Here is a 24,700-nt window from a genome sequence, read left to right on the forward strand (position 1 = left end):
GCTTGAATGCAAACATATATTAATTTAGAAATAACCTATAAACATATATGTGCTTAGTAGCTTGGAGCGCTATTTAACCTGGAGCGATATTGAATTAAGTTGGTGGTTGTTGCTTGTTATTACAAAATTAACATTTTATTTTTTTATTTTTCCTTGGGCAATTGATCAGCTACTTCTTTGATCCTTACAAACTGTGTGGTCCGCTGTTCGAATCCTCGTCCGGCAAAAGGTAAAATTAAAATAAAAAAAATCATACAATTGAATAATTTCTTCTACAATGTTTGTATTACAGAAAAAGGTGCTAAGAACTAAAAAATCTCGTGGAAGTGAGAAAGATGTGGGGGAATATACAATTGGGCAGAAACAAAATTTTGAGCATTCAGGTCGAAAACCTATGTTGTTAGCACCTATATTACCTGTTTATTTTCATAATTCATTATGATTGTAAATATATAAATAAATAAATAAAATTTTGAGCACAATATTGTTTGGGAGAATTTTTTTTAAGCATATAATATTTTTGGGTGCAAAATGCTTCCAAACATATTATATGTTCACATAATAACATATTGTTTTTTGGAAGACAACATTATTGAATTTGGATGCAAAAATACAAAATGTTTGGAACTTAGACTACCCAAACATATATTGTTTAGACCAATATGCTTTCAAACATATTATATATTGGAAGAGATCAAACATATAAATGTTTGGCAATACCCAAAAATATATATGCTTGAAGCAAAATATGTTTGGGAGTATATGTTACAGAAGCGATTTTTTGTGAGCGTGTGGTTACATCCATGATTCTAAATGCATATATGCTTATAGGCTATTTCCAAATTAATATATATTTGCATCTAAGCATATTATATTTACCAACATGTTATGTCCCAAACATAATATGTTCTAACATATTAACATATATGTCCCAAACATGTTATGCTAGTTTATGAACATTATATGCTTGCACTTAAAAATATTGTGTTAAAAAATTTGAGTTCCAAACATATAATTCTTACACCCAAATATATGAAAAATAGTCTTTTTCGTCCGTGTATGAAGACTAGATCAGATTCTGAATTTATAACATAAGAATCTTTTTTTGTTTGAGTTTTAGAGGAATCATAAACATCTCTTGTAACTGTGCAAGAAAATGATGAAATAACGCCTTGTTTTAAATCTAAAAGCTGTTGATTTTCATCCCAATTATTTAAATGATTACGTGAAGAAAAACCTGGAAATTTTGCATTCAGTTTCAAGCAATTTTCATGATCAGTGCGCGTTCTATACCCTCAATAAGTGAAATCGGTCTATATGGAGGCCTTACAAAATGGACCGATAAAACTAAATCATATACACTTTGTTATGGGTCTAAAATGCCAGTATATTTTCAATTTGTGGCAAATCGGATAAAAACTACAATTTCTAGAAACCCTAGGATTTAAATCGGGAGTTCGGTGTAATGGGGGCTATACCAAAACATGGAAGGATACACACAGTATTCAGCACATTCAATTGTAGTTCTAGAATCTATACCCCAAATCGGAGGGCTGGTTTATAAGGGGGCTATATAAAAAACTGTACCGATACTCAATATATTCGGCACACCTCTTTATGGTCCTAGAATACCTCTAGATTTCCAATTTCAGGCAAATTGGATAAAAACTGCGGATTCTAGAAGCCCAAGAAGTAAATCTGGAGATCGGTCTATATGGGGCCTATATCGAAACATGGTCCGATAATCACAATTTTCGGCACATCTCTTTATTTTCCTAGAATACCTCTAGATTTCGAATTTCAAATTGGATAAAAACTACGGATTGTAGAAGCCCAAGAAATAAAATTGGGAGATCGGTCTATATGGGGGCTATATCAAAACATGGACCGGTACTCACAATTTTCGGCACATCTCTTTATTTTCCTAGAATACCTCTAGATTTCAAATTTCAGGCAAATTGGGTAAAAACTACGGATTCTAGAAGCCCAGGAAGTAAAATCGGGAGATCGGTCTATATGGTGGCTATATCAAGACATGGACCGGTACTCACACGTCTTTAGGGTCCTAGAGTACCTCTCGATTTCAAATTTCAGGTAAATTGGATTAAAACTACTGATTCTAGAAGCCCAAGAACTAAAATCGGGAGATCGGTCTATATGGAGGCTATATCAAAACATGGACCGATACACCCCATTTTCGGCACACCTTTTTATGGTATACCTCTAAATGTCCAATTTCAGGCAAATCGGGTAGAAAATACACTTTCTAGACGCCCAAGAAGCAAAATCGGGAAATCGTTCCATATGGGGGCTATACCAAAACATGGACCGATAGGCACCATTTTCGGTACACTTTTTGATGGTCCTAAAATACCTCTAGATTTCTAATTTCAGGCAAATTGGGTAAAAACTACGGATTCTAGAAGCCCAAGAAGTAAAATCGGGAGATCGGTCTATATGGGGCCTATATCGAAACATGGTCCGATAATCACCATTTTCGGCACATCTCTTTATTTTCCTAGAATACCTCTAGATTTCCAATTTCAGGCAAATTGGGTAAAAACTACGGATTCTAGAAGACCAAGAAGTAAAATCGGGAGATCGGTCTATATGGTGGCTATATCAAAACATGGACCGGTACTCACTATTTTCGGCAAACCTTTTTATGGTATACCTCTAAATTTCCAATTTCAGGCAAATCGGGTAGTAAATACACTTTCTAGACGCCCAAGAAGAAAAATCGTTCCATATGGGGGCTATACCAAAACATGGACCGATAGGCACCATTTTCGGTACACTTTTTGATGGTCCTAAAATACCTCTAGACAAATCTTGGGATCGGTTTATATATAATTATGGACCTATATGGACCAATTCTTGCATGACTGTTAGAGACCATATACTAACACCACGTACTAAATTTCAACCGGATCGGATGAATTTTGCTCCTCTAAGAGGCTCCGGAGATCAAATCTGAGGATCGGTTTATATGGGGGCTATATATAATTATAGACCGATATGGAGCAATTTTTGCATGGTTCTTAGAGACCAAATACTAATACCATGTACCAAATTTCAACCGGATCGGATAAATTTTGCTCCTCTAAGAGGCTCCGAAGTTCAAATCTGAGGATCGGTTTATATGGGGGCTATATATAATTATAGACCGATATGGACCCATTGCATGGCTGTTAGAGACCATATAATAACACCACGTACCAAATTTCAACCGGATCGGATCAAATATGCTTGTCTTAGAGGCTCCGCAAGCCAAATCTTTGGGTCCGTTTATATGGGGGCTATACGTAAAATATGGCCCAGTTGCAATACCATCCGACCTACATCAATAACAACTACTTGTGCCAAGTTTCAAGTCGATAGCTTGTTTCGTTCGGAAGTTAGCGTGATTTCAATAGACGGACGGACGGACATGCTTAGATCGACTCAGAATTTCACCACGATATATATACTTTATGGGGTCTTATAGCAATATTTCGATGTGTTACAAACGGAATGACAAAGTTAATATATCCCCCATCCTATGGTGGAGGGTATAAAAGTAGAGAACATTTTGGGAGGACTTTTTAGGAAATTCTTTTAAAGTTTTGTATTTTGAACAACTTCAAATTTTTTGGCTTGGTATATATGGTTGCCGAAATCAGATACATAATTCTTGAGAAAATAACATGGTCGCCGCAAGCATGTTACATGTTCCCCGTCCAAAAATAAAATTTTGCTCTTAAAACAGGTTTGAGGTGATCATATTCCATTTCTGGGTGTGGCGCTAAAGGCTTGTTTGCAATTTTGATTTCCAATTTTTTCCTTCAATCTACGAAATTTTCTTCAACAAATGAAAAAAATTAATTACGTGTAATAAAGTTTCTTGATTTGCTAAATAAATTAACGTATATTTTCTAAAATAACCAACATTTTCCTTTTCTTGATGGGTTCACTGTTTTTTGAGTGCAGGTCCGAAATCGGACATTGGTTTCTTACTAACCAAGTTCTGGATCTGGACAAAAACTTCGTTTCAATTTGCGACCTTAACCATAAGGACTGTTTTCTTTTATCGCTGGATGCAACATTTATATGGGTTATATAGAACATCATTGCACTGGTGTTCTATACAGAACATCTCATCAGTGCAAGTCGCGCAGAGTGGTGCCAACTGTTTTGGGCTGAAAATCGCCAATTTTTAAAATATTTTTCGATTTTCAATTTGTCCCAAAAAATTCGTCAAAAAATAGTCACCCATAAAACAGCTGAAAAAGGAACAAATTGAAAGTTTTATTAAAAAGATATTAATAATTCCGTTTAACCCTCTAATGAAGTCATCTAGTTTCCAGTTTTTTAAACGAAGATTAATTAAATTAAATGTTTAATTAATTAAAAGTAATATTCCTGATTGTGACTACATGTACTACATGGTTTAACAAAATTTTCTTGACAGAAAAAATTCCTATTCTCCAAGCGAATTTAAATCCGTATTACTGGCTCGTGTATTATTTTTATACCCACCACCATAGAAAGTTGACAGGGTATAATAAGTTTGTCATTCCGTTTGTAACACATCGAAATATCGATTTCCGACTATATAAAGTATATATATTCTTGATCAGGGAGAAATTCTACGACGATATAACGATGTCCGCCTGTCTGTTGTAATCACGCTACAGTCTTCAATAATGAAGCAATCGTGCTGAAATTTTGAACAAACTCGTTTTTTGTCTGCAGGCAGGTCAAGTTCGAAGATGGGCTATATCGGTCCATGTTTTGATATAGTCCCCATATAAACCGACCTCCTGATTTGGGGCCTTGGGCTTATAGAAATCGTAGTTTTTATCCAAATTTGAAATCTAGAGGTATTTTATGACCATAAATAGGTGTGCCAAAAATGGTGAGTATCGGTTCATGTTTTGGTATAGCCCCCATATAGACCGACCTCCCGATTTGGGGTCTTGGGCTTATAGAAACCGCAATTTTTATTCAATTTAATCTAGAGGTATTGTAGGACCATAAATAGGTGTGCCAAAATGGTGAGTATCGGTTCATGTTTTGGTATAGCCCCCATATAGACCGATCTCCCGATTTTACTTCTTGGGCTTATAGAAAACACAGTTTTTATTCAATTTACCTGAAATTGGAAATCTAGAGGTATTTTCGGGTCATAAAAAGGTGTGCCGAAAACGGTGAGTATCGGTCCATATTTTAGTATAGCCCCCATAAGAACGATCTCCCGATTTAACTCCTTGGGTTTCTAGAAACCGTAGTTTTTATCTGATTTGCCTGAAATTGTAAATATTCTGATATTTTAGGCTCACAAAAACGTGTACCGGATTAAGTTTTTATCGGTCCATTTGGTAATGCCGCCATATAGACCGACTTCACTTCTTGAGGGTGTAGAAGGCGCACTGATCATGAAAATTGCTTGAAACACAATGTAAAATTTCCAGATTTTACTTCTACAGACTTAAGATTTCAAATCAAGACGTTATTTTATAATTTTCTTGCACACTTACAAGAGATGTTAATGATTCCTCTAAAACTCAAACAAAAATGGTTCTTATAAATCCAGAATCTGATATAGTCCTCATAGGTGAAATCTTTAAATTTATCTTCAGGAAGTGTCCTCAAGTCCTCCTGAAATTTCAAAGGAAACCCTAATATTTGGTTCATGGTGGTGGGTATTTAAGATTCGGCCCGGCCGAACTTACTGCTGTATATACTTGTTATTATTATTTCTATTATCGGTAATGAATAAAGTGAATTTAACTAAACCAAGACAAAAGAATACCTTGCAATGTTTAAGTTTCAAAGGAATTCCGCATTTTAGGTTTATTTATATTGATTGCTTTGAAATTTCTTTCTACATTGAAGACGGTTGGTAGCAAGCTACATATAAATTGTCATATTTTGAGATTATTAAGGTTGTTTACATTACAGCTTATGAAATTCGTCAACTTATAACTACATCACTTTTAAAAATCGTCAAATCGGCATAAAAAACTTTAAAAAGAAACACTTGTGTCGAGCATTTTAAAAAATCGTCAACTCATAACTACGTTGTTTAAAATCGTCGTCAAATCGTCGAAGGCAAAATTTGCCATCAAAAATCATCAAAATGACGAAAAATCGTCAGAGTTGGCACCGCTGGTCGCGCCGGTTTTGCTAGATTGTATTTTGATAAAGTGGCACTTCTTCGATTCACAATAGTAAATTTATTGTGACTACTTCATCGAAAAACATGAAATTCAAAGTGGTACAGTGTCATAAATAATCGTAGCAGTAAATTTTTATTACTATTTGAACATTTCATACATTAATAATGTAAGATTTCATTTCTTTTCTGTGATTCTTTTTAAACAGCTGATGGCAGTGTTGCATATTTTTGGAGATGTCCTGGATAAACGAGTACTCTGTTTTCTTTTAGTCCTTCACGTCTTAGGGTATCCAGTGCTAAAAGAAAACAGCCCTATAAGTAATTTGATTCAATCACGAAATTAATTGATCCAATTAATTTTTTAATTGAAATGTCTTCAATCACGAAAATGATAGTATCAATCACAGTTTTAATTGGACATTAAAAAATACATGATTAAACAATAAATTGATTTCAATAGGAAATTTCAATTAATATTTTAATTCAATGAACATTTTAATTGATGTTGATTAATTTTATAATTATTATAAGTTAGTGCATATGTTTGTAACACCCAGAAGGAGACGAGATAGACACATTGAGTCTTTGGCAATAATGCTCAGGGTGGCAATAATGCTGAGTCGATATAACCATGTCCGTCTGTCCGTCCGTCTGTGAACACATTTTCGTGATCAATTTGAACACATCGTGTGATCAAATTTGGCACATATTCCTAATTTGGGTCAGAATAGAACCCTATTGATTTTGGAAGAAATCGGTTCAGATTTACACGCTCACAAAAAATCGCTTCTGTAACATATACTCCCAAACATATTTTGCTTCAAGCATATACATTTTTGGGTATTGCCCAAACATTTATATGTTTGATCTCTTCCAATATATAATATGTTTGAAAGCATATTGGTCTAAACAATATATGTTTGGGTAGTCTAAGTTCCAAACATTTTGTATTTTTGCATCCAAATTCAATAATGTTGTCTTCCAAAAAACAATATGCTATTATGTGAACATATAATATGTTTGGAAGCATTTTGCACCCAAAAATATTATATGCTTAAAAAAAATTCTCTCAAACAATATTGTGCTCAAAATTTTATTTATTTATTTATATATTTACAATCATAATGAATTATGAAAATAAACAGGTAATATAGGTGCTAACAACATAGGTTTTCGACCTGAATGCTCAAAATTTTGTTTCTGCCCAATTGTATATTCCCCCACATCTTTCTCACTTCCACGAGATTTTTTAGTTCTTAGCACCTTTTTCTGTAATACAAACATTGTAGAAGAAATTATTCAATTGTATGATTTTTTTTATTTTAATTTTACCTTTTGCCGGACGAGGATTCGAACAGCGGACCACACAGTTTGTAAGGATCAAAGAAGTAGCTGATCAATTGCCCAAGGAAAAATAAAATGTTAATTTTGTAATAACAAGCAACAACCACCAACTTAATTCAATATCGCTCCCTGTTAATAGCGCTCCAAGCTACTAAACACATATATGTTTATAGGCTATTTCTAAATTAATATATGTTTGCATCCAAGCATATTATATTTACAAACATTTTATGTCCCAAACATAATATGTTCTAACATATTAATATATATGTCCCAAACATGTTATGCTAGTTTATGAACATTATATGCTTGCACTCAAAAATATTGTGTTTAAAAATTTGTGTTCCAAACATATAATGCTTATAGCCAAACATATGAAAAACAGTCTTTTTCATCAGTGTAGATATAGCTCCCTTATATATCTTTCGCCCGATATGCACTAATATGGACCCAGCAGCCAGAGTTTTATAACGATTTGCTGGAAATTTTGTACAAACATAACACTTTGTCGTATAGTCAAGTGTGCAAAATTTGATTGAAATCGGTTCAGATTTAGATATATATATCTTTCTCCCATATATATATATCTTTCGCCCGATATGGACTTATATGGCCCCAGAAGCCAGATTTTTGGCCGAATTTTGAATTTTGCACTAGGAGTACAATTAGTAGTATAGTCAAGTGTGCAAAATTTGATTGAAATCGGTTCAGATTTAAATATAGCTCCCATATACATGTTTTTCTGATTTTGACAAAAATGGTCAAAATACCAACATTTTCCTTGTTAAATCGCCACTGCTTAGTCGAAAAGTTGTAAAAATGACTCTAATTTTCCTAAACTTCTAATACATATATATCGAGCGATAAATCATAAATAAACTTTGGGACAAACCTTTATATATAGCCCCCAACACATTTGACGGATGTGATATGGTATTGAAAATTTAGATCTACAAAGTGGTGCAGGGTATAATATAGTCGGCACTGCCCGACTTTAGACTTTCCTTACTTGTTTTCATTAAAAATGTAACTATTTTCAAGTACTTTTTTAACTGACTTACGCCCATTTCCACGAAGCTCCGTTAGAGTTTAACTGTCAGTTAACAGAAAATAAAATGGAAATATCTTCTCTCCGGTTAATTATAACTGAAAAATTTTCAGCAGTTAAGCTCCTAACTGAAATATGGAATATATAGGCAAGATGACAGATATATCCATAGCACGGTTTAAAAGTTCGTTAGCTAACGGAACACTAACGGAGCTTCATGAAAATGGGGGTTAGTGTGTTTAGTTTGATTAAAAAATTGATTGTTTGAAAAAAAATAAATAAATAAATATTAAAAAAAAATCCATCACTTTTTTAAGTGACTTAGTCTTTCGAGTTTGAAGATCAATTAATTGTATCAATTAATTTTAATTTAATTTAAAATTGTCAAAATTGCAATCATAGGATCAAAACCACAATAATTAATGGCAGGTCAAAATCTTTGGATTGATGTACATTTTTTTGAGTGTGGTTTTAAAAGAATTTCTTGTATACATTCGCATCCAAAAGATTCAGCACCGCCGAATCACTAGGTTAGTATCCAGATATGATTGATAATTTCATTCACACAATATAATCGGTCAACGTGAAAAAAGTTGTCCTAGACGGCTTATCGTCCATGGGATAAACATCTTCAATTAATATATTGAATTCCAACTAGAGTGGATGTACCAACAAGTGTGCCATTGCAATCTCTGAAATGCGATCCCAATTTAGAGATAACATAATGTTTATTAATCACTTATCAATTGCAGTGATATTATATAGGGATTTCAAGGTCATGTATTCTTACCCGCATTTGAAAATTTTGTTTTGTTTTTTTTTCAGGAGGTAAATGCACTTATTAGTTTGTTAATGAACTTTGCGAAAAAGAGACACTTTTGTGACAGCATATTACCAACCACTGTCACTGTCGTAATATTGTATCAATAAAGTTTCTTGAAGAAGATGACGTTGTTGTGATGATGAACATCGTGTGAAAGTTACGTATGCATAAATAAGATCGAACATTTGAATACGGAATACAGTATTCTATCAACAGTAAACGGAAGGAATTCAGTTCGGTTTTAACGGAAATAATTAATTGCTGAAACACTGAACATAATGGCCTGCCCGGGAAAAGGTATATGATTCTAGATTACAAAAATAAAATTTCCTAATTTATTTTATTATTATTTTGAGAAAATGTTCTAAAGAAATAAAATTTTAAGAAAATTTTCTTTAGAAATAAAATTTAGAGAAAATTTTCTATAAATGTAAAATTTTGAGAAAATGTTCTATAGAAATAAAATTTTAAGAAAATTTTCTATAGAAATAAAATTTTGAGAAGATTTTCTATAGAAATAACATTTTAAGAAATTTTTCTATAAAAATAAAATTTTGAGAAAATTTTCTATAGAAATAAAATTTTGAGAAAATTTTCTATAGAAACAAAATTTTAAGAAAATTTTCTATTGAAATAAAATTTTGAAAAAATTTTCTATTGAAATAAAATTTTGGGAAATTTTTCTATAAAAATAAAATTTTAGGAAAATTTTCTATAGAAATAAAGTTTTGAGAAAATTTTCTATAGAAATAAAATTTTGAGAAAATATTTTATAGAAATAAAATATTGAGAAAATTTTCTATAGAAAGAAAATTTTGAGAAAATTTTCTAAAGAAAATAAAATTTTTAAAAAATTTTCTATATAAATAAAATTTTGAGAAAATTTTCAATAAAAATTAAATTTTGACAAAATTTTCTATAGAAATAAAATTTTAAGAAAATTTTCTATAGAAATAAAATTTTGAGAAAATTTTCTATAGAAAAAATTTGAAAAATTTTCTATTGAAATAAAATTTTGATAACATTTTCTATATAAGTAAAATTTTAAAAAAGTTTTCTATAGAAATAAAATATTGACAAAATATTCTATATAAATAAAATGTTGATAAAATTTTCTATAGAAGTACAATTTTGACAAAATTTTCTATAAAAGTACAATTTTGAAAAATGTTCAATAAAAATAAAATGTTGACAAAAATTTTTATAGAAATAAAACATTGACAAAATTTTCTATAGAAATAAAATGTTGACAAAATTTTCTATAGAAGTAAAATTTTGACAAAATTTTCTATAGAAAAAAAATTTAAAAAATTTTCTATACAAATAAAATTTTTGACAAAATTTTCTATAGAAATTAAATTTTGACAAAATTTTCTATAGAAATTAAATTTAGACAGAATTTTCTATAGAAATAAATTTTTGAAAAAATTTTCTATAGAAATAAAATATTGAGAAAATTTTCTATAAAAATAAAATTTTTCCAAAATTTTCTATATAAAGTTTTCAAAATATTTTTTTTTGTTTGATAGTTTTTTATACCCTTCACCACTACTGTGGTACAGGGTATAATAAGTTTCTGCATTTGTATGTAACGAAAAGAAATAATTGTCATAGACCAATCTTTTAGTATACCGATCGGTGATCGATGTCGTCTGTCTGTCTGTCCGTCCGTCTGTCTGTATATGTAATTTTGTGCACAAAGTACAGGTCGCAGTTTAAGTTAAATGTTGACAAACATTTTTATAGAAGGTTAGGTTAGGTTATGTGGCAGCCCGATGTATCAGGCTCACTTAGACTATTCAGTCCATTGTGATACCACAGTGGTGAACTTCTGTCTTATCACTGAGTGCTGCCCAATTCCATGTTAAGCTCAATGACAAGGGACCTCCTTTTTATAGCCGAGTCCGAACGGCGTTCCACATTGCAGTGAAACCACTTAGAGATGTATCAGGCTCACTTAGACTATTCAGTCCATTGTGATACCAAAGTGGTGAACTTCTCTCTTATCACTGAGTGCTGCCCAATTCCATGTTAAGCTCAATGACAAGGGACCTCCTTTTTATAGCCGAGTCCGAACGGCGTTCCACATTGCAGTGAAACCACTTAGAGAAGCTTTGAAACCCTCAGAAATGTCTAATAAATTTCTGAAAATTAATAAATTTTTGAAAAAATTTTCTATAGAAATAAAATATTGAGAAAATTTTCTATAAAAGTAAAATTTTTACAAAATTTTCTATATAAAGTTTTCAAAATATTTTTTTTTTGTTTGGTAGTTTTTTTTTATACCCTTCACCACTATTATGGTAAACGGTATAATAAGTTTTGCATTTGTATGTAACGCCAAGAAATAATTGTCATAGTCCCATTTTTTAGTATACCGATCGGCTTAGAATTAAATTCTGAGTCGATTTAGCGATGTCCGTCTGTCTGTCTGTCCGTCCGTCTGTCTGTATATGTAATTTTGTGCACAAAGTACAGGTCGCAGTTTAAGTCCGATCGTCCTCGAATTTGATATATTTTTTACTAACATTGTGTTCCACCTCAGCGCATTAGCCGACTTAAATATAAAATCTATAAGTATTGCAGAACTCTGTACAGATCTGCTCAGATATACAGAATATATGTGTATGGATTCATATAGCATCCAACACATTGGACGGATTTGATATGGTATCGAAAATGCGGACTTACAAAGTGGTGAAGGGTATAATATAGTCGACTCCGCCTGACTTTAGACTTTCCTTACTTGTTTGATAAAATTTTCTTAAAATTTTGGTAGATTATTTTTGTCTCGGGTGACAACCGTGGTGCTACGGCGTTCCGTTATGGTGCCAATCCCTGGTAGGACCGAAACATTTTTGTAATTGTAAAAATTAGATAATTAAATCTTCTTCATTGAAATTAACTTCCAAGGCACAACTTCTAAAGCAATGCAAAGGATTCGAAAACGAAGTACTTTCGACCTATGACAAGCCCATGTAAAATTCATTGAAGATGAACCAAGTTTTACACTACTTCCGTATCACAAGTTGGCGATAAAAACTACTTTTTGGGAAACCCTTTTTTGCTGGGATGTTGGTGCATTTTTTTAAACCTACCTATGTCAATGTTTTCATTCTAACGGTTTATGGTACAATGCGTACAACTATTTGCTCACATTGGGATATTTGAGCTCACGATCGACAGCCGGTTGTGATTTTCCAGCTAAATATAATACAATCGCACTTTTACCTTTGAACTAAATCTCTAATGATCTTTTTCGTTTGTTTTTACAGCTATGAATTTTGAAAGCCATAACAGGTCTAAGGAATCCCATAAGGAGCCTCCAGCTGATTTTGAAACAGCCATTACACAATGCGGTTTTGGTCGTTTCAATATTCTACTAATATTGATAACATTTCCGGCATTTATGGCTTTGGTGATTGAGACCGGTGTAATCTCATACATATTACCCAGTGCAGAGTGTGATTTGGATTTAAGTCTGATGGATAAAGGAATCCTGAATGCGATAACATTTTGTGGTAATTTTATTATTATTAAATAATTAAAAAAAAAAGAAAATATTAAATGCATACACAGAAAATATGTAATCGTTTTTAAACACAAAAAAAGAATGTTTTCTGATTCAAACTCAAAATTAATTGAACCAATTAATATTTTAATTTAAATGTCTTCAATCACAGAAATTATAGCATCAATTAAAAAATTAATTTATACTATTAATTTTTGTGATTGATTTTTTTCAATTAAAATTTTTTTTGAATCAATTAAATTTTTAATTAATATTTTTGTAAAACTTAATTAAGACTTTAATTGGAAAAATTTTCATGAATTTTTTTCTGTGTAGAAACAATGAACTATCTCGTGCGAAAATTTCCATTTTTGAGATTTCGATAATGCGTTGTTAAAATAACGAGAATATACAGAGATTTTAAAATTTTTAACTACCATTTACGAAATTCTTCCTTCTCACGGCCATTTTCATATAGCTCCGTTAAGCTTTAACTGCCAGTTAACAGAATGTAAATTTCAAAAATATTTTCTACGGTTAACTTTAACTGAACATTTTTCGGCAGTTAAGTTCTTAACTGGCATATGGAATATATAGGCAAGATGACAGCGATGTCCACAATACGATTTAAAAGTTCGTTAGTTAACGGCGCACTAACGGAGCTTCATGAAAATGGGGGTCATTAGAATAAAAAATTAACGAAAAGTAAAGAAAGAATCATTGGTCCAAAATCATAGCATCCCAGCAAAGGTACAACTTTAAAAGCATTTCTTAGTATTATGTTAGGTTAGGTTAGGTGGCAGCCTGATGTATCAGGCTCGCTTAGACTATTCAGTCCATTGCGATACCACATTGGTGAACTTCTCTCTTATCACTGAGTGCTGCCCGATTCCATGTTAAGCTCAACGACAAGAGACCTCCTTTTTATAGCCGAGTCCGAACGGCGTTCCACATTGCAGTGAAACCACTTAGAGAAGCTTTGAAACCCTCAGAAATGTCATCAGCATTACTGAGGTGGGATAATCCACCGCTGAATTTTTTTTGTATTTCTTAGTATTTAGAAAAATTCTCGGTAATTGGAGAGTCAAATTTTAACCGAATGGGATGCAATTTGTATCTCAATGGGGCTCCAGAAGTTATATTTGGGAGTCGGTTTATATAGGAGCTATACATGATTATGATATATGGACCAATTTTTGCATGATTGTAGCACCGACACATTTTTTCATGGACACATTTTTTCATGGTTGTTATGGACTTTATAACGAGGCTTTATATAATTATACACACAAAAATTTTTTTTTCTGATTCAATCACGAAATTAATTGATCCAATTAATTTTTTAATTGAATTGTCTTCAATCACGAAAATGATAGTATCAATCACAGTTTTAATTGGACATAGAAAAAATTCTTGATTAAAAAATTAATTGATTTCATTACCAAATTTCAATTAAGTTTTTAATTGATTCAATTAAAAACTTAATTGATGTTGATTGCAAAACTCAATTAATTTAGTAATTAAACAAAGGTAACTATTTTCAATTACATTCTGAATTGGCTTAGAATTTTTAGTTGGATTAACAATTGATTGTTTGAAAAAAAAAATTAATCAAAAATTTAATCACTTTTATAACTGACTTAGTCTTCAGAATTTGATTAAAAGTTAATTGTATCAATTAACTTTTTAATTGAAAATTTTAAAATTTTCAATCATTGACTAAATTAACTTAATGTTTCTATCTTGATTAAAAAGTTAATTGTACCAATTAATTTATTAATTGAAAAAAATTTCAACTTCAATTAACTTTTTAATTGGAAATATTTTGGTGATATTTTTTTTCTGTGTATAGGGAAATTTGCTTCTCCAGGAGGCTCCAAAAGTAAAATCTGAAGATCGGTTTATATGGGAACTATATATAATTATGGACCAATTTTTACATGGTTGTTGAAGGCCATAGACTAACACCATGTACAAATTTTCAACCGGATTGGATGAAATTTGCTCCTCCAAGAGGGTCCGCAAGCTAAATTTGGGTATCGTTTTATTTTTGGGGCTATACCTAAATATGTATCGATATGGCCCTCTTTTCAAGATTATATTTCAAAATTTCAATATTATCAAGTTTCAACTTGACGGACAGACATCGCTATATTCAATCAGAAATTCACCACCCGAATACTTATACTTTATGGGGTCTGAGACACGGTTGCCACAATTGGCAGAATTCTACCATAAATGGTAGAATTTTTTCCTGTATGTTGGTATAATTGTATACGTTTTGTAGATTTTGCAAAATATTCCTCTCCAACGATGAGCTACACCACAAATTTTCTATAGAAATACTATTTTTAGAAAATTTTCAATAGAAATAATTTTGAGAAAAATTTCTATAAAAATAAAATTTTGAGAAAATTTTTTATAGAAATAAAATTTTGAGAAAATTTTCTATAGAAATAAAATTTTGAGAAAATTTTCTATGGAAATAAAATTTTAAGAAAATTTTCTATAAAAATAAAATTTTGACAAAATTTTCTATTGAAATAACATTTTGAGAAAATTTTCTATAAAAATAAAACTTTGAGAAAATTTTCTATAGAAATAAAATTTTGAGAAAATTTTCTATAGAAATAAAATTTTGAGAAAATTTTCTATGGAAATAACATTTTGAGAAAATTTTCTATAGTAATAAAATTTTCTAAATTTTAAGAAAATTTTCTATAGAAATAAATTTGTGAGAAAATATAGAAATAAAATTTTGAGAAAATTTCCTATAGAAACAACATTTTAAGAAAATTTTCCTTAGAAACAAAATTTTGAGAAAATTTTCCTTAGAAACAAAATTTTGAGAAATTTTCTATTAAAATAAAATTTTGACAAAATTTTCTATAGAAATAAAATTTTGAGAAAATTTTCTACAAAAATAAAATTTTGACAAAATTTTCTATAGCAAATAAAATTTAGAAAAAATGTTCTACAGAAATAAAATTTTGAGAAAACTTTCTATCAAAATAAAATTTTGAGAAAATGTTCTATAGAAATAAAATTTTAAGAAAATTTTCTATAGAAATAAAATTTTGAGAAAATTTTCTATAGAAATAACATTTTAAGAAATTTTTCTATAAAAATAAAATTTTGAAAAAATTTTCTATAGAAATAAAATTTTGAGAAAATTTTTTATAGAAATAACATTTTGAGAAAATTTTCTATAGAAATAAAATTTTGAGAAAATTTTCTATAGAAAATAAAATGTTGAGAAAATTTTCTATAGAAATAAAATTTTGAGAAATTTTTCTATAAAAATAAAATTTTGAGAAATTTTTCTATAGAAGTACAATTTTAAGAAAATTTTCTATAGAAAAAATTTTTTTCAGAAAATTTTCTATAGAAAAATTTTTTTTCAGAAAATTTTCTATAGAAAAAATTTTTTTTCAGAAAATTTTCTATAGAAAAAATTATTTTCAGAAAATTTTCTATAGAAATAAAATTTTGATAACATTTTCTATATAAGTAAAATTTAAGAATTTTTTCTATAGAAATACAATTTTGAGAAATTTTTCTATAGAAATAAAATTTTGAGAAATTTTTCTATAGAAATAAAATTTTGAGAAAATTTTCTATAAAAATAAATTTTTAAGAAATTTTTCAATAGAAATAAAATTTTAATAATATATTCTATAGAAATAAAATTTTAATAAAAATTTCAATAAAATTTCGAGAAAATTTTCTATAAAAATAAAATTTTGAGAAAATTTTCAATAGAAATAAAATTTTGATAATATTTTCTATAGAAATAAAACTTTAATAAAAATTTCCATAGAAATAAAATTTTAATAAAAATGTCCATAGAAATAAAATTTTTAGAAATTTTTCTATAGAAATAAAATTTTGAGAAAAATTTCTATAGTAATAAAATTTTGACAAAATTTTCTAAATTTTAAGAAAATTTTCTATAGAAATAAAATTTTGAGAAAATTTTGTATAGTAATAAAATTTTAAGAAAATTTTCTATAGAAATAAAATTGTGAGAAAATATAGAAATAAAATTTTGAGAAAATTTTCTATAGTAATAACATTTTAAGAAAATTTTCCTTAGAAACAAAATTTTGAGAAAATTTTCCTTAGAAACAAAATTTTGAGAAAATTTTCTATTGAAATAAAATTTTGACAAAATTTTCTATATTTGTTGTTTTGATCTCAGCTTTAAAACCATTGTGTTGACTAAACTACAGAGTAGCTTAACCAACAGAGGAAAAGAATGTTTGTCAAATTTATTTGGGCAAAGCCCTATAGACTGCAAGATGGTTGGATGGACGCACGTTTCGGAATTACCACATTCCTCATCAGCATCCTCTACTTGCAGCAAAACTATCAATCAGAATAAATTCAGGCAGTTCACTAAACCCATGGTGAACCACACTTGAACCTTCCGAAAAAAGGTTTGTGATAGCCGGATTATGCCGAAATAAATTCATTCAAATATAAATAGAAATAAAATTTTCTATAGAAATAAAACTTTAAGAAAATTTTTTATAGAAATAAAATTTTCTATAGAAATAAAATTTTGACAAAATTTTCTATAAAAATAAAATTTTGCTAACAATTTTTTTTGTAGTTTTTTTGGTAAAATTTTCTCCAGATTTTGGTAGAGTATTTTTGGCTCGAGTGGCAACCGATGTGCTACAAATGGAATGACAAAGTTAATATAGCCCCCATCCTATTGTGGAGGTTCTAAAAAGTATTATTTTTAATAATTTTTTATTTTAATTTAATAAAAAGTATTAACTTATTGCATTGTTTGGGATATAAAATCAGATTTATCTGCTTTAAAGAAAATACTTTATAATAAAGAAACGATTTCCTTTGTCTAAAATTTCGTTCCGGAGTATATTTATCTTTATGTCCACACAGAAACAAATTTCACGAAAAATTTTCCAATTAAAATTTTAATTGAGTTTTAAAAAATATTCAATTAAAAATTTAATTGAATCAACAAATTTTTTAATTGAAACAAAAATCAATCACAAAAATTAATAGTATCAATTAATTTTTTAATTGGATCAATTAATTTTTAATTGACCGTCAATTAATTTTTTAACTGATACTATCATTTCTGTGATTGAAGACATTTCAATTAAAAAAATTAATTGGATCAATTAATTTCGTGATTGAATCAGAAAAACATTTTTTTGTGTGCAGAGATCGAAATTGTTTGTTTATCATCATTTTTTTTTTGATTCCTTTACAGGTATGATTGTCTCTGCAATTGCTTGGGGTTATTTGGCTGATACTCGTGGTCGAAAAAGACTTCTAGTTTGGTGTTTTTTAGCTAATGTTATATGTGTTATATGCGCTGCAATGAGTCAGAATACTCTCCAATTGATGATTGCCAAGTTTTTCGCAGGATTAATGTAAGTATAAGCACTATTTAGATTTGATTGTTTCTACACTCATAGGAAAAAAACTCTTCCTAATAACGGCAAACACAGACCGCTGTTTTTCAGTAGACGAATTAATGCCATTTTAACAGTTTAGTTGCACATATGCTATTTGTTAATATGATTACCCTTAGAGAAGATGGGGCCTGTACCTCGCTCAGATATTAGTAGGGCTGTCATTCGGGATTGAGTTTTAAAAATCTCGGAATTCGGGATTCCAAAATATTGAATCTCGGGATCCTTCGAATTTCCGGGATTTTTTTCGGGATCCCGAAGTTTTCGGGATTCTTTAAATATTGTGAGTAATATTAAAAAATTATAGTTCATTATGCCAATTTGGCTTAATTCAATTTTAATAAAAAAAAACCACAACAAAGGAATATAAGAGCAAATTAAAAAAAAATAAAAACAAATGGTAGCACTTTGTCCAATTCAACTTTATGAAAAAAACAAGTGAGTAAAGTAGAAAGTTGGGCGGGGCCGACTATATCATACCCTAAACCACCCCTACTGAATTAGTAATCATTGGTATAGGTTTTGGAGAATATAAAGAGGGGTATATGTTTGTGCCTTGTCACAATCTGAGCATAAATGTCTAATATTAGGAGCTATAGTTTATTTTGCACCAAAGGAGTTAGTATGCCACTAATATTGAGTCCATTATTAAAAAAGAGGAAATCGGTCATTTAGTTGTGGGTAATAAATCCAAATTTCTGCAAATAGGGCAATAGATTTATGTAAGAGCTACATCTAAGTCTAAATACGATCAGCTGGTCATCAAAATTTGAAATTTGAATAACATAGGTTAATAAATAAGAGTATTATGGCCAAATATGACAAAATCGAGTGATGCATATATATGGAACCTATATCTAAATCTGAACCAATTTGTACAGGAACAGGTATGATTGATACCACAGAAGGTCACTTTGTGTAAAATTTGAGTACGATCAGTTAATAAATGAGGCCCCTACGGTCAAAAATAAGGTTATTAGGGGCAAATTTTTCAAAATCGGGCGATACATATGTATGGGAGCTATATCTAAATTTGAACCGATTTCGATGAAATTTTGCACATACAGTTAGTGCTATAGAAGATTACATTTAGCCAACCTTGGTTACGATCGGTTGATAAATAAGGGTTTTACGGCCAAATTTGGCAAGATCGGGCGATACATATATATGGGAGCTATATCTAAATTTGAACCGATTTCGATGAAATTTCGCACATACAGTTAGAGCTATAGAAGATTACATTTATCCAACTTTGAGTACGATCGGTTGATAAATAAGGGTTTTACGGCCAAATTTGACCAAATCGGGCGATACATATATATGGGAGCTATATCTAAATTTGAACCGATTTCGATGAAATTACGCACATACAGTTAGAGGTATAGAAGATTATATTTAGCCAACTTTGAGTACTATCGGTTGATAAATAAGGTTTTTACGGGCAAATTTGGCAAAATCGGGCGATACATATATATGGGAGCTATATCTAAATCTGAACCGATTTCGATTATTTTTGGCACATATTGTCAGTACCATAAAAGATTAGAGTAAGCCAAGTGTGAGTAAGATCGCTTAATAAATAAGGTTTTTATGGCCAAATTTGGGAAAATCGGGCGATACATATATATGGGAGCTATATCTAAATCTGAACCGATTTCGATGAAATTTTGCAGACTTAAAGGGTGATGAAAAAGTTTACTATGTGCAAAATTTGATGACGATCGGTTTGTAAAAACGCGCAACGTGACTCCATTTGTCGAAATCGGGCTATACATATATATGGGAGCTATATTTAAATTTGATCCGATTTCTTCCAAATTCAATAGCGTTCGTCCTTGTGCCCAAAAAACACCCTGCTCATCGAAATCGGTTAATAATTGCGACCGGAATCCTGTGAACAACAAATACATGGACAGACGGACGGACGGACGGACACCAAGCGCTAGATCGACCTAGGAGGTGATTCTGAGTCGATCGGTATATGTTTTATGGGGTCTAAAATCAATATTTCTGGTAGGCACATTTTTTGGCCGATCAAACTTATTATACCCTGACCACTATGTGGTTTAGGGTATAAAAAGTATATATATGGCCGTAAGTTAGAGAGCCAAAATTGAAATGTGGGGGTCGCTTTATATGGGGACTATGTATAATTATGGAGCGATATGGGCTAATTTTTCATGGTTGTTAATGTCTATATACTAACACAAAATGGAAACTTTCAAACTGATCGGAAGAAATTTGCTCCACCAAGAAGATCCGGAGGTCAAATCTGGGGATCGGTTTATATGGGGGCTATATATTATTATGAACCTATAGGACCAACTTTTGCATGGTTGTTAGAGACCACACACTAACACCACGTACCAAATTTCAACCAGATCGGATGAATTTTGCTTCTCCACCAGGCTCCGGAGTTCAAATCTGGGAATCGGTTTATATGGAGGCTATATATAATTATAGACCGATATGGACAAATTTTTGCATGGTTGTTAGAGACCACACACTAACACCACGTACCAAATTTCAACCAGATCGGATGAAGTTGGCTCCTCCCAGATTCTCTGGAGTCCAAATCTGGGGTCGGTTTATATGGGGGCTATATATAATTATGAACCGATATGGACCAATTTTTGCATGGTTGTTAGAGACCACACACTAACACCACGTACCAAATTTCAACCGGCTCGGATGAATTTTGCTTCTCCACGAAGCTTCGGAGTTCAAATCTGGGAATCGGTTTATATGGGGGCTATATATAATTATGGACCGATATGGATAAATATTTGCATGGTTGTTAGAGACCACACACTAACACCACATACCAAATTTCAACCAGATCGGATGAATTTTGCTCCTCCAAGAAGCTCCGGAGTCCAAATTTGGGGTCGGTTTATATGGGGGCTATATATAATTATAAACCGATATGGACCAATTTTTGCATGGTTTGCATGGCTCGGATGAAATTTGCTTTTCCAAGAAACTCCGCAAGCCTAATCTGGGGATCGGTTTATGTGGCGGCCATACGTAAAACTGGTCCGATATGGCCCATTTACGGACATCGCTAGATTGACTCAGATTTTCACCACGATCCAGAATATATATACCTTATGGGGTCTTAGAGCATTATTTCGATGTGTTATAAACGGAATGACAAAGTTAATACAACCCACCCACCCCCTTTTATTATGGAGGGTATAAAATTCTTAAAAAGCCACAAATTTAACAAATTTGCATTATTTTTTCGGTATCCCGAAAATTCCTAGGATTCTAAATAATACATTCCGCGATTCGGGATCAATTCCAGAGCGACTTTAGAAGTCAAACCTGTAGTTTATATGGGAGCTATACCAAAAATGATCAGATATGGCAATTTGTAATACCCTTCGGCCTACATCAAGTGTGCCAAGTTTCGAGCCTTTCAATCCGATAGCTTGTTTCTTTTTATTGTTAGCGTAGTTTCAACAGACGGACGGACATCTTCATATCAAGTTGGATTTTTACCACGCTCAATGCATTTACGACCAGGAATATATATGAGACCAATATTTCCATGCGTTACAATCGGAATTACAAATTTAGTATAAACCCCATCCTATGGATGAGGGTATAACAAAAAGTCCGAAATAGGACACGGCACGGAATGGTGCTGGGTATAATAATGCATTTGTTTGAAATTAACGGTTAACTTGAGAGTTGCTATACATATGTGTGTATGACTAATAATAAGGTGGCAACAACAAGCATACACCCAACAAATATGGTAATAAATGCAAAGCACATGGATATCAGCTGATTACAAAAAAGAACTTGTTATTAGTTTGGGTCGATTTACTAGAGTGATAAAGGATTTCAATGGAATTATCGGACGATTACGAGCATATAAATGAAGATATAGAATATATTTTGGAAAATGTTCTAAGTGAACAAATTTTAATGGAACAGAGTTATGATTCCGAGAAATTAAGAGAATTATACAATTCCGTATTGCTAAACCAATGTGAGTGCATAAAAAATTGCAATAATTCCACATTGTGTTCACATGGATGTGCGTACAAATGGAACGAAGACTCTAAGGAACTTGTCCTTCTTTCGGCTCGAGAAAGTGATTTAATATACGAATGTTTTTCGCATTGTAAATGTAATCCACACCATTGTCACAATAGATTAGTTCAATATGGACCAAGAAAACATCTGGAAATAGCATATTCTAAAACATATCAATCTTATGGTGTGTTCACATTGAAGGATATACCGCATGGTGCTTTTATATGTGAATATGCCGGAGAAATACTTACCCATAAAGAAGCTGCAGAACGCATAAGCAATAACGAAAGTCAAAAGAAAATGAATTATATTCTATGTCTGAAAGAACAAGAGAAAAATGCTGCATTATTGAATGTTCATGGATTAGAATTGCGTACCATTGTGGACCCTAGCAAGAAAGGAAATATTGGACGTTATTTAAATCATAGTTGTGAACCCAACTGTCAAATATACAGTGTTCGCATTGATTGTCCAATACCAAAAATCGCTATATTCTCGAATCGTGATATTAAAACAGGAGAAGAATTATGTTTTCATTATAATGGCGGAACTAAACGATCTTCGACTAGTGATATAGAAAAATTAATACCATGCCTATGTAATGCTAAAAATTGTGAAAAATTCTTACCAAATTTAGAAATATAGTTTTTTTTTTCTTTTTCATTCACCATTTTATTCTTTTTCATTAACCAGGGGGGGGGGGATTACAAATGATTTGGCTTACATGCTTTTGTTGAAATGTGTTAGTACGAGGGTTAGGTTAGGTTAAAGTAGCAGCCCGATTTATTTTCAGGCTCACTTAGACTATTCAGTCTATTGGGATACCACATTAACTAAAAGTACCTATTACATAAGGGCACCAATTTTTAAGAAAGTACAAAACAGGTATTTTTTGAGCGAAAAAGTACTTTTCACTAAATTAAAAAAAATCCATTGGAAGATTATTGTTAAGAGCTCCTTTAGACCGAATTTTAAAGAAAATAAAATTTTATTTGTCAACTCCTCAATTTTAAATATTTTTTTTGTTTTATATCTGCTTATAAAGACTACCGCGGTATTGTAATCAAGGTTGCCACTGATAGTACAATTCTAAAAAAATTGCAGTTTTTTACTGTAGAATTCATAATACTTCATAACTTTTCTACAGATAAAAAATTTTTGACAACATTTTGATTCTATAGAAATAAAATTTTGATAAAATTTTCTATAGAAATAAAATTTTGACAAAATTTTCTATAATAATACAATTTTGACAACATTTTCTATAGAAATAAAATTTAGACTAGAAATGAAATTTAGATAAAATCAAATGCAAACAAAATTTTGTATAGAAGTAAAATTTTGATAAAATTTTCTATAGAAATAAAATTTTGACAAAATTTTCTATAGAAATAAAATATTGACAAAATTTTCTAAAGAAATAAAATTTTGACAACATATTCTATAAAAATTAAATTTTGTTAAAATTTTCTATAGAAATAAAATTTAGACAACATTTTCTACAGAAATAAAATTTAAATAAAATTGTCTACAGAAACAAAATTTTGACAAAAATTCCCTATAGAAGTAACATTTTGACAAAATTTTCTATAGAAATAAAGTTTTGACAAAATTTTCCATAGATATAAAATTTTCTATAGAAATAAAATTTTGAGAAAATTATCTATAGAAATAAAATGCTGAGAAAATTTTCTACAGAAATAAAATTTTGACAAAATAAAGTTTTGACAAAATTTTCTATAGATATAAAATTTTGACAAAATTTTCTATAGAAATAAAGTTTTGACAAAATTTTCAATAGATATAAAATTTTGACAAAATTTTCTATAGAAATAAAGTTTTGACAAAATTTTCCATAGAAATAAAATTTTGACAACATATTCTAAGGAAATAACATTTTGACAAAATTTTCTATAGATATAAAATGTTGTCAAAATTTTCTATAGAAGTAAAATTTAGATAAAATTGTCTACAGAAACAAAATTTTGACAAAAATTCCCTATAGAAATAAAATTTTGACAAAATTTTCTATAGAAATAAAGTTTTGACAAAATTTCCCATAGACATAAAATTTTCACAAAATTTTCTATAGAAATAAAATTTTGAGAAATTATCTATAGAAATAAAATGTTGAGAAAATTTTCTACAGAAATAAAATTTTGACAAAATAAAGTTTTGACAAAATTTTCTATAGAAATAAAATGTTGACAACATTTTCTACAGAAATAAAATTTTGAGAAAATCTTCTACAGAAAAAAATTTTTGACAACCTATTCTATAGAAATAAAATTTAGACAAAAATTTCTATAGAAAT

The 24,700-nt window shown here is 30.2% G+C and overlaps 2 protein-coding genes across 2 annotated transcripts in view; both read left to right on the forward strand.

Annotated features, from left to right (window-relative positions):
- Window positions 1–9,653: 9,653 nt before the first annotated feature.
- LOC142231187 (uncharacterized) overlaps window positions 9,654–24,700 on the forward strand; it is a 28,982-nt gene continuing 13,935 nt past the window's right edge. Inside the window, exons 1-3 of the mRNA XM_075301806.1 lie at window positions 9,654–9,672; window positions 12,651–12,896; window positions 18,135–18,297. Coding sequence (XP_075157921.1) covers window positions 9,654–9,672; window positions 12,651–12,896; window positions 18,135–18,297 — 428 coding nt within the window. The remainder of the gene's footprint in view (window positions 9,673–12,650; window positions 12,897–18,134; window positions 18,298–24,700) is intronic.
- Window positions 22,142–23,040, forward strand: LOC142230377 (putative histone-lysine N-methyltransferase set-23). The gene has a single exon (XM_075301026.1). It carries the CDS (start codon window positions 22,195–22,197, stop codon window positions 23,029–23,031), a length of 837 nt encoding a protein of 278 aa, XP_075157141.1. The 5' UTR covers window positions 22,142–22,194; the 3' UTR covers window positions 23,032–23,040.

This window comes from Haematobia irritans, chromosome 3, assembly GCF_050003625.1.
Source record: "Haematobia irritans isolate KBUSLIRL chromosome 3, ASM5000362v1, whole genome shotgun sequence".
NCBI classification, from domain to species: Eukaryota; Metazoa; Arthropoda; class Insecta; order Diptera; family Muscidae; genus Haematobia; species Haematobia irritans.

Bases quoted from the DNA above. Each gene is read 5' to 3' on its own strand.
- LOC142230377 (XM_075301026.1), top strand. From the start codon at position 22,195: ATGGAATTATCGGACGATTACGAGCATATAAATGAAGATATAGAATAT.